Consider the following 10,661-nt stretch of genomic DNA (forward strand, 5'->3'; position numbering starts at 1 on the left):
GGGGTCCAAAAATCGTTCACTAGGACAGACCCAACACTAAATTGGTTTGAACTACTGCCGTTTGAACTATTGTTTATTTAAAATATAGGTCGTTTGAACTATATGCTCATTTGATCTAGTGACATGACGTTATATCCTGTAGTTCATGAGATTGGCATGATCATGCCCGAGCATCAAAGATTAGTTTGAACAAAAATATATATAAAATGTTAACATGAAAATAGTTTAAATGAACATAAAACATTTCAAATGAACCAAAAATTTTTTAAGAAAGTTCTAAAACAAAAGTGTTTCAAATTAACACAAAAATAGTTCGAACGTGTTTATCAATCAGGGTTAGGTTAGGCTATGACAATTTCCGAGCCGAGCGCTGCGGCTTGGAGAGGCTAGGGGTTCGAGTGCTGCAGTTTGGGTATTTAAAATGTAGCAGCTGCTACATTTGATATATTCAAGGGATAACCACTACCTCCCCTGTGAGGAAATGATAATTGATGCTATGGCGACGTTGTTTTTTACTTTTGATACCTTCAGTTTCTTGAGTTTCTACCTAAAAATTCAAATTTACTTTAAAAATTCACATGGGGGGGGGGTTATCTTATATTGAGATAAAAATGGAAGTATACATTTGAATTTTAACTTTGTAACTGTATATCATGGCGAATCAATAAACAAACAGAAATTCTTCTATATATAAAGAATTAATGGAAGATTTTAGGAAGGGGGTGATTACAAAATAAAAGAAAGGCTCCCTATATCCCTTCCCATACCCCTTCAAATTAAACTTATACACCACCCTTTTTTTGTTAGAACCAATTGTTTTTGCAACAAAATATAGAAATTTAAAACCTTTTCTGATTTGTTAAGATGTGGAAACCTTAATTTTGCTCGGAGAGATAACTGTAATAGATGTGGGACAGAGAGAAAAGATAAGAAAACTAAAAAACAGGTTAATTCTTTTTTAATGACATCTAGCTGGAGTATATATCAACAATGTGATTTTGAGCATCCATAAACCTTTCCTGGGATCATGTGAGTCGCCTTAAAAATGTTGGGCCCGATAGGTTTTGAGGTTTATTGGATACAAACGGACAGACAGACGAGCAGGGGAAGGCAGGCAGCCATGAGCCACTACTATTTTCCCTTCCGTGCCACATATTAGCTTTTTTTCTCTTCCTTCTTTAATTACTGACTCATTATACTAAATCCATCTTAAAATCACTCATTAACCAATAATCATTAGACTTTGCGATATTTCAAGATGCAATACTCAAGTCAAATTTGTCAAAAATTTCATTGTAAAACAGTTTAAGAATTCAACACACAAAATATTAATCTTAAGTAGAATTGAAAAAATGGTTTGAGTTGTGCTTTTTTGCGTGACGCGGCTGGATTTTTTAAAATCACACTTTAAAGGCCCTAAATACCATTTAAAAAAGTAGTTTTGCCCGGAAGAGTCAAATGTGGTGGTACAGAAGAGGAAATAGTGGTGGCTCATAGCTGCCGGAAGAGAAAAAAGCTAATATGCGGCACGGAAGGGGAAACAGTGGTGGCTAATGGCCGCCTGCCTTCTTCCGCTCGACAGACAAGCAAAGTATAAATTAGTTGAACTAAGAGCATCATTTAATAGATTACTTAAATATCTTAAACTGGATGAGTTATTTTCTAGTTTTACTAGGAAAATTACGAAAAATAATACTATCGTAATAAATCAATAATATTGGGAATTCTTTTTCGTGTAACAATTCTTTAAATTTCTTAGGGAATCGAGATAGGATCAAACCTTGCCGAAAAAAGTAAAGGGTTGTTCAGTGCAGAGGACTGGCAGTGCTCTAAGGTAGGTCGATTGATTGATTGATTGATTATTTTCAGTTTTAGAAGTTATAATGTTCAGATTTGTTTATGACATTTCATAATATTTAAATTTTTTAGTAATCCTCGTGTGCTATTATTATTGTTGATCAATTGATTTATTAATTGGCTGACTGGTTGGTTGATTGATTGATTGATGGGTGTTTGGTTAAATGATTTATTCATTAACTGATTGATAGATTGACTGGAAGTGAAGAGTGATTGATTGATTAATTTTTTATTTTTTACATATTTTAGTGCGGCAACGTGAACTGGGCCCGCCGGTCAACATGCAACCTTTGCAACGGTCCCAAGTTTACCGAAGTAGAAGAACGAACAGGTTTTTGTTTACATTTATCTTTCTCGTCAAAATAGTTTGGAAATATAACAAACAAACCTCTTCCAATTTGAAGAAACTGCAAGCGTAAGGCAATGTCCGATTTACAACGGTACCCTTGAAACCTTTATCTGATCAAAGATGTGGAAGGTACTGTCGTTTTCCTGAATCGAAATGTGATTTATCTCGATTATTTCATTCTTGAGCAGACAAAGATTTGAAGGGTAACGTTATAAATCGGACATTGTCATCTTTGCATGGAGGGTAACTTGAAATTATGTTTACAGTCTCTTTGGTCCTTACACATTGTTTGTATATTTGTATAATATTTTGTCCGCTCTAATTTTACTTCATTTTCGTATTAGTCGCAAATATATTAAAAGAATCAAGGATAAATGTTCTGAAGATGATTGGGTCAAAATCAAAATATTCCTTTTTTATTTATTTTCTTTAGAAATTCATAAACGGTGCCTTTATCAAGTTTAACCTGATATTCTAGAGAAATTTATTTGAACCGTTTCCTGTCAATATATAAAGGCTAAAATGATTTTTATTAGGTTTAAGATTTATCTAGTAATGGTTCCGATCTATTGATAATGTCTAGATATCAACCTATTTTACTCTTTCTTTCTGATGAGTTTCTTAGCAAATAAATGGTTTATTTAGGTCTAGGGGGAGGGTTTAATGAGCGAGGAACGGTTGAGTATAAACCATTTGTTGAATCTGATGATGAGTTTGATGAATATGGACGGAAAAAGAAGAAAAAGAAGCAAAATTCAGTTCAAACTCAGCAACCGACTCCAAGGGTCGAGGAAGTAAGATCAAAATTCAATTGATTTTTTTTTTTAAAAGGAATTAATCAATATTGAGAAGTAGTTTAGCTAGGTACGACCACTTCAGCTATTTCTCAAGTGCTAATGAGATTAACTTTTACCAAGGGTTCGTTCAATTAGATCTAAACTTTGATTTCTCATGCAGTCGGTTGTCATGTCAGTTTGTTTCCTTGGAAGAATTATAACAGTTAAAGTTGTCCAATTTTTACTTCGAAAGAATTGGATAAAATGTCGTCTTGACAATTTTTCAATGGCGTTTACCTTTAAGAATCATAAAACAAGGATATTATGCCTAAATCTCTGTAATTGTAAAAATAAAGAAATAGGTATGAAACAGTTTTATAGAGCTCCTTACAATTATTCAATTAAATAATATCTGCAGCATTCCATTATCAGTAGGGTTAGAAAAAACATTTTAAAATTCTTTCGATATCTTCAAAGTTCATGCTGGGTTAAACTGTATTATAGTAGTTTCATCACAGCTACTCAAACCTCCAAAATGTGATGTCTTTATTGTGTGCTCATTATTATCTCCCTTCGTCATTTTTTCAAAAATATTAACTTCAATAGTTTATATCAGGGTCATATTCTAAATTTCATATCCCAAGTTGTATGCAAAATTTCACACCGTCTATAAGTAGTTGACTTGACATGGAATGACCCATCAGGGTTGTTTATTTTAAGAATTACATCCTCCCTGGGGGAAAAAATTGGACATTAAATGGCAAGTTATTTCATACTTTACTCAACAATTTATTGATTCCCCCAATTTAGCGAATAAAATGTTTTAAAAAGATGTAGCATGAACGTAAGGGGGGGGATAAGTTTTAAATAAGGGGGCTGGGGTAATGAATGCACAGGAAACTATGTACACCCCTGGTCTATATTTTTTCCGGAAGGTTCTTACTGCTCTTCATGCGAAGGAAAAGTTATCTTCCATGAAAATGAATAATAATTACTATCTCTAGGAGGTAGTAGATGACGCAGAGGATGAGGAGGAAGAGGAGGAAGAAGAAGAAGATGACGATGAAGGAGATTTATCCAAGGAAGATATTTTAAAAGTTTTTATTTAATTCTTATTCCCGCCATTTTTGATAAAAACGCCTTCGTGCATTTAATGAACTCACTCTATTTCTTGGAGTATATTCACTAAAGGGCATTGTTAAACTCTATTTCTTGGAGTATATTCACTGAGGGACATTGTTCTATTTCTTGGAGTATATTCACTAAAGGACATTGTTAAACTCTATTTCTTGGAGTATTTTCACTGAAGGACATTGTTATCCTCTATTTCTTGGAGTATTTTCACTGAAGGACATTGTTAAACTCTATTTCTTTGGCAATATTCACTGAGGGACATTGTTAAACTCTATTTCTTGGAGTATATTCACTAAAGGACATTGTTAAACTCTATTTCTTGGAGTATTTTCACTGAAGGACATTGTTATCCTCTATTTCTTGGAGTATTTTCACTGAAGGACATTGTTAAACTCTATTTCTTTGGCAATATTCACTGAGGGACATTGTTAAACTCTATTTCTTGGAGTATATTCAGTGAAGGGCATTGTTAAACTCTATTTCTTGGGCAATATTCACTGAAGGACATTGTTAAACTCTATTTCTTGGAGTATATTCACTGAGGGACTTTGTTCAACTCTATTTCTTGGGCAATATTCACTGAGGGACATTGTTAAACTCTATTTCTTGGAGTATATTCAGTGAAGGGTATTGTTAAACTCTATTTCTTGGGCAATATTCACTGAAGGACATTGTTAAACTTTATTTCTTGGAGTATATACACTGAGGGACTTTGTTCAACTCTATTTCTTGCAATATATTCACTGAGGGACATTGTTAAACAGGAGTGTTATGCGTTTTTGGGTTTATTAGAGGAAGCGGGGAAGGATGGAAAAAGTACAAGTTGTTTTTTGGTACTATTACAAGAAACCTTCCCCCCACCCCATTTTATGTAATATTAGATAATTAAATCTTTGAGCAGTTTTTTTTCGTTTCTTACTCAATTTATACCGTTGGTATTGTTTCCTCCACATATCTCACTTTAAAAACTTTGATGTTGATCAGTACGATCTATGGGGGAACGAAGATGCAGAGGAGAAGGATAAGAATGGGAAGGAAGAGAAAGAGGAGAAGGACGAGAAGAAGAAGAAGAAAAGATCTAGATCAGGATCTAGCTCAAGATCCAGGTCTAGGTCTAGGTCTAGGTCTAGATCTAGGTCTAAGGATAAGAAGAAGAAGAAAAGGAGAGATTCTAGTTCCTCGAGGTTAATTGTAGTATATTATCCTGGGAATCAGGAATTCTCATCAAGTTCTTTAACATTTCTTACATTGCATTTTTTCTTAAATTAACTTCATTTTCTTAAACAAACTTCAATATAATTCTTTACAATTCAGTCGTAATTTTTTAATATGAATTAACTGACCAAAAAAAATTTAAAAAATCATTTTAATTTCTTTTAATTTTTTTGTATTTAGCATTTCTTCAGGTAAGATTTTGTATCTGGTGTTTTTCTTCATTAATCAAGTTACCTTGCCAGGGTTGGAAAATGTTTTTTTTCCAATTTCATTCTAAAGAGTAGTGTGTAGAGTTGAAATCTACTCAAAACTAAAATCTTCTAAAATCTACTAAAATCTACTAAGTCATAATAATTTAATTAGTCTATTTAAGCAATAGATTAACTTTATAGTTATAGTTTTTTATTTAATGCCAGCCCTGAATTAAGGAAGGCTCTGTCTGATTCACAACGGCATCCTTTAAACTGATATTTTGTCAATTACAGTTAAAGATATCGTCGTTTTTCCAGCTTAATAGATGTTAAATTATAACCTTCAACTGTTTTACATTATTGAGCAAACACTGGATCAAACTAAAAGGAACGGTTGTGAAGCGGACATGCCACTTACTTTGTAACAGACCTGAAGACAGTCTGGGGGTTCCACATTAGGTTCCCTTTTCAGATTTAAACTGGATTTGATTGGATAATTAAAGGTTCACTTGTAATTCCGTCTACACTCTACACTGTCCCTTTAAAAAACCTTTAAGATCAAATATTATCTAAGTTTATTAGAACTACGGGGATTTGGTTTTATTTGATAGAAAATGATTTATATATAATAAATATATTAAGTGGATCGAGGTCTAGAAGCCGGGGGAGGAAGAAATCAAGATCCTCTAGATCTTCATCATCCTCCAGTAGCAGCAGTAGCAGTAGTAGTAGGTCTAGGTAACCGAGGCCGTTCTCCAGGGATGGCGGGGAGGGGGAGGGGCGGGTTCTAAAAAAATCGTTGCGGCGGAATGCCAACTTTTTATCTTTTGAAAGAACAAAACAAAAATGTTTTTTTTTGTTAATTTGAGTTTCACAAAACCTTGAGATTTAATTTCAATTCAGCAACAATGTCGGTTAGTATGTCAGAAACAGGATTAGGTGCGTGAAAAGTATAATTTACACAATCGGCTTATTTGATCAATGTTAGTTATCGCCATGTACTCTTTACCTCTGCTGCTTCCAGATCCCGGAGCCGAGACAAGAAGAAGAAGAAGAATAAGAGTTCTCGTAAATCCCGTTCTTCATCATCCAGCTCACGCTCATCTTCGCGGGATCGGTCAAGGTTTCAATTCATAAATTCAGATATCTTCTTCTGCCTTGGAACATCTTGAATTTTTCATTCTTCCATCTCGTGGATTTACTCAAGTTTGAAAAGCGTAAAAAAACTCAAGTTTTGGCAGATTTAGATAGAATTAATTGTTCTGGAATTCGGTTCATATATATTCTTTCTAGGAAACGTAGATGAGCCATGGATGCCAAGAGCGAACCAACATTTTTAAAAGAAGACACCCTCATTGAATCCAACCCAGAAGTGTTGCCAGTTTATGCAATCAAAATCCTTAAACCTTTTATCTTGTATCAACATTTAATGGAAGCTAATTCTTAAATCCGACATTTTAAACAAAAATTCATTTCCCGCGTTTTGTAGGAAATCCGGGGCTACTAACTGTTTGATATTTGTTTATATTTTTGTGTGTAATGGTTCGAAAAACCTGTTAAAGTTAAATCACTTAGCAAAGCAAAAATGTTTTTTTTCGACGTTTTCTTTCAGGATTTATTTTTTTTAAGTTCGAATTGTTTTTAACAAAAATTGGGAATTAATAGTATAGGCATAATTGATTAATGAAAATTGGTCCTCAATAGAACCCCTCTTTTTACCTATTTTGCACAATATTTCTGGAACACTTATTTCTTTTCTAGCTTGTAAAAGCAATATTTGGACTCGTAACAATGGAACTTCTATTTTGTCCATTATTTCTCAATTGCACAACTTAAAAAAATATTTTTTATGTCGAAAAGTTGTTTCCACAGTGCTTTTTTATTCTTTAATAATTTTTTTTCATTGTTGAATTTTGATCGCCTGAGAACGCAGTATTGCAGATCAACCGTTTATTTCAGATGTATAAAAATGCTGGAGTTAAATTGCAAGGTCTCAGACACTTCTCCTCAACCCTTGCACGTCAGGTGGTCTTTCTGAATATTATTTTAAAACCATTAATGATCAGGAATCATTTACAGTAATTAATATTTATTCGATCAAATGAAGTTATTATTTTAAGTTTTGTTTCAGGAGAAAGAAATATTTAAACGAGACAATAAAATTCATATCAATGCAGGTAGTCTTTAACTTTTTAATCCAGTGTTAGATTGATTAATTGATTAATTCTACAAAAACTTTTTAATCAAGTGTTAGATTAATTAATTGATTAATTATACAAAAACTTTTTAATCAAGTGTTAGATTAATTAATTAATTAATTCTACAAAAACTTTTTAATCAAGTGTTAGATTGATTAATTAATTAATTCTATAAAAACTTTTTGATCAAGTGTTTGATTGATTAATTGATTAATTCTATAGAAACTTGTTTTATCCAGGAACTATTGGATCTTCTCAGCACGGAAAAACATCGCTCGTCTCAATGCTGACAAAAGGAACAATTTATTTTGAAAATAAGTTTTAAAGTATCTTAAGTGGGTTTTCATATCATGTAGTCGAGATTGTTTCGAATTTTTTTTCTCAACTTTTCACATTTTTAGAGCTGTGATTTCAGAAACTTATCTAAGAATTATAAAAAATATTTGTCGTGCATAATTTTTATTCGTTTATACAATATCTAGAAAAACAAATATTCCTTTATAAAAAGCCGATTCTTTGGTAAATAATAATTTTGGTTTTATCCCGCTTATCTAAAAACTATCGAATCGTACCATAGAATCCCCCAGGGCTTCAAATTTCTATTGGTTCTAATTTTCTGAGAATAAATGACACATTTCCCCCAAAAAATGTCAGATTGTTGTACGTGGACAATTTTTTCTTTCATGGTTTTTCTTCGGAAAATTTTTGGGATGAAGCATTTTTATTTTCATTTCTTTCCTTTAAAAATTAAAACCTGAATGACAATTTTTACTTTTGCACGTTTTTTTTCTATTAATAAATTGCTTAATGATCTAGTATTGAGTTCTAGTCACGGTGTGCTAGCTCGTGAAGTGTCTGATATAGATAATAGTGCAGGAGAGCAGAGTACAGGCAGCTCACAGCATCCAACACATCTAGGAATCATAGATATATAGATATTAGATATATACAGAATATATATATAGTATTTTCAACTTTTTTCAGTTTAAATATACATTTTAGATGTTTAGATATACATATTTTTTTCTCCAAGACAAAAAATTTTCATGGGTCTAACCAAATTATCTGTTGGAATAAAACTCTATATATATATATGTATTCCGGAGCAGTTTATTACTTCACTTGTTTACAAACTAAGAATGTTTCCGTGATTCTTCCAAATTCCCAAATAAAAATTTGTTGCAAAAAGGTCAAAGGGTTTATAAGTTAGGATAGGACTGACAAACAGAAGATTACTACTTTATATATTTAGAATAATTCTACATTGTTCATTTTTCGAATTATCCTGTTGAAATTGGTGAATTTTTTAGAATTAAAAAATGGAAGAACATTTTTGAATTTCGACATGACGTAAACCTTCCCTTAAGGTGTGAGGTTCTATACAATTTGTTGGGTCCAGCCATTTCGTTGGTGCTATCCTTATTTTGAAAAGTTCATTCTAGTTATATCTTGGTTGTGTAGAGCTATGGACGGATGAGTATAGATACAGTTTAACAGATCTACCTGGCAGAAATACATATTTCAGAAACATGTTTTCATATTTCTCGTAGGTCACATTTATTATCTTGCTCTGTCAGTTTTTATGGGGTCAATTATTATGGTGGGTGTGACTGCTTAAAATAAAAAATAGAAAGAATTTTTAAGACGGGATTAAAATCTTTATTATTGTTATCGTTATCACGATTTTTATTGTCTAATTTATACCCCACCCCTCCTATTTCCTTACAAAACTTTCCAACATTATGGAAAATAATGTCAATGTCAACTTATTGCGCATTACTTTAAAGGACTGTAAGCCTTCTTTCAAGAGATCCTCCATGTAAAGAAAGCAATGCCCGGTGCACAATGGAATCCTTAAAATTATGTGGAAGACATTGTCGTTTTTTTTTGTTTAAAAGTGTTTATTTCTGTTTTCGATTGTTCAGGTACCATTATGAATCGGGCATCGCCATCTTTGCATTAAGGATCACTTAAAATTACGCTTTCATTCCCTTTAAGCATTTTTTAATTTAGAATGCTAGATCTGAATTTGCTGATAATTAACCCAGAGGAGGGATTACTTCAGGCAATCATAGAAATCAAATTTAATCTGATTCAGTCATTTTTTGACCATTTTTAAGTTGATCTGAAAGGTCGCAACTTTTGTATGGGACAGCGCTAATCTACAATGCCTCTAATCGGATCCCACTGAGGAAACTTATATAAACAGCTGACTCGTACTTTCTAAATCTCCAAACGGCCCCAAAGCAGATTTTGTCTTTTTCTAAATGTTTAATAATTCCTGCAGACGAAACTCCAAATCGTTAAACCCTCTGATCATAAAAAAGTTAACTCAATTCTGCGTTTTGAGGAGATTAACTATACAAAGTTCCGACCCTTTAGACTCAGTTTCCTGGTTTTATCCGGATTTAAACTAACTAAATATTGCAATTAACTACAAAAATTTTAAAATAAACTACAAATAATTTTTATTTTTATTATTTGAAACTCTTTGGCCCTTTAGGATGCGTTGGCTATGTACAGGATTTCTAAACATTACAAGATACACACAGTTCCTATAATTTCAGCTAGGTATTACTTATTTACACTGTTCGAGCGTACACAATGTACACTGTACAGTATGTAGTGTACACAATAGGACTCTGCAACGAGCGGGGGAAGGCAGGCGGCCATGAGCCACCACTATTTCCCCTTCCGGGCCACATATTAGCTTTTTTCTCTTCCGGCAGCCATGAGCCACCACTATTTCCCCTTCCGGGCCACCACATTTGACTCTTCCGGGCAAAACTACGTTTTTAAATGGTATATTTAGGGCCTTTAAAGTGTGATTTTTAAAAATCCAGCCGCGTCACGCTATAAATATATATTTAGATCTTTATATTTCAGTGTTAATATGTAATAAGGATGATTCCTCTTAATGTAAACTGTAAAACTTTTTTTT

At 32.8% G+C, this 10,661-nt stretch overlaps 3 protein-coding genes across 4 annotated transcripts in view; 2 read left to right on the forward strand and 1 right to left on the reverse strand.

Annotated features, from left to right (window-relative positions):
- LOC111698691 (PHD finger protein 10-like) overlaps positions 1-2,061 on the reverse strand; it is a 14,266-nt gene extending 12,205 nt beyond the window's left edge. The window contains exon 1 of the mRNA XM_023469097.1: positions 2,055-2,061. The gene's annotated coding sequence lies outside the window, so the exon portion shown is untranslated. The remainder of the gene's footprint in view (positions 1-2,054) is intronic.
- LOC111698694 (zinc finger Ran-binding domain-containing protein 2) lies at positions 865-7,473 on the forward strand (the record flags this gene model as incomplete). Its single annotated transcript, XM_023469101.1, is given in 9 exon segments — positions 865-946; positions 1,760-1,834; positions 2,107-2,188; positions 2,852-3,000; positions 3,987-4,064; positions 5,101-5,300; positions 6,165-6,260; positions 6,547-6,645; positions 6,816-7,473. Coding segments are annotated over 9 exon segments (874 nt in total), but the record flags the coding sequence as incomplete, so codon positions are not given.
- A 6-nt stretch (positions 7,474-7,479) lies between these two features.
- Positions 7,480-10,661, forward strand: part of LOC111698692 (elongation factor Tu) — an 8,534-nt gene continuing 5,352 nt past the window's right edge. For both annotated transcript variants that reach the window (XR_002764593.1, XM_023469099.1), the window contains exons 1-7: positions 7,480-7,547; positions 7,654-7,699; positions 7,960-8,016; positions 8,537-8,638; positions 9,182-9,266; positions 9,734-9,785; positions 10,224-10,291. Coding sequence is in view for 1 of the 2 variants with exons in the window: in XM_023469099.1 (XP_023324867.1) it covers positions 7,482-7,547; positions 7,654-7,699; positions 7,960-8,016; positions 8,537-8,638; positions 9,182-9,266; positions 9,734-9,785; positions 10,224-10,291 (476 nt within the window). In the remaining variant the exon portion in view is untranslated. The remainder of the gene's footprint in view (positions 7,548-7,653; positions 7,700-7,959; positions 8,017-8,536; positions 8,639-9,181; positions 9,267-9,733; positions 9,786-10,223; positions 10,292-10,661) is intronic.

Source organism: Eurytemora carolleeae, unplaced genomic scaffold (genome assembly GCF_000591075.1).
Source record: "Eurytemora carolleeae unplaced genomic scaffold, Eaff_2.0 scaffold258, whole genome shotgun sequence".
Classification (NCBI taxonomy): Eukaryota; Metazoa; Arthropoda; class Copepoda; order Calanoida; family Temoridae; genus Eurytemora; species Eurytemora carolleeae.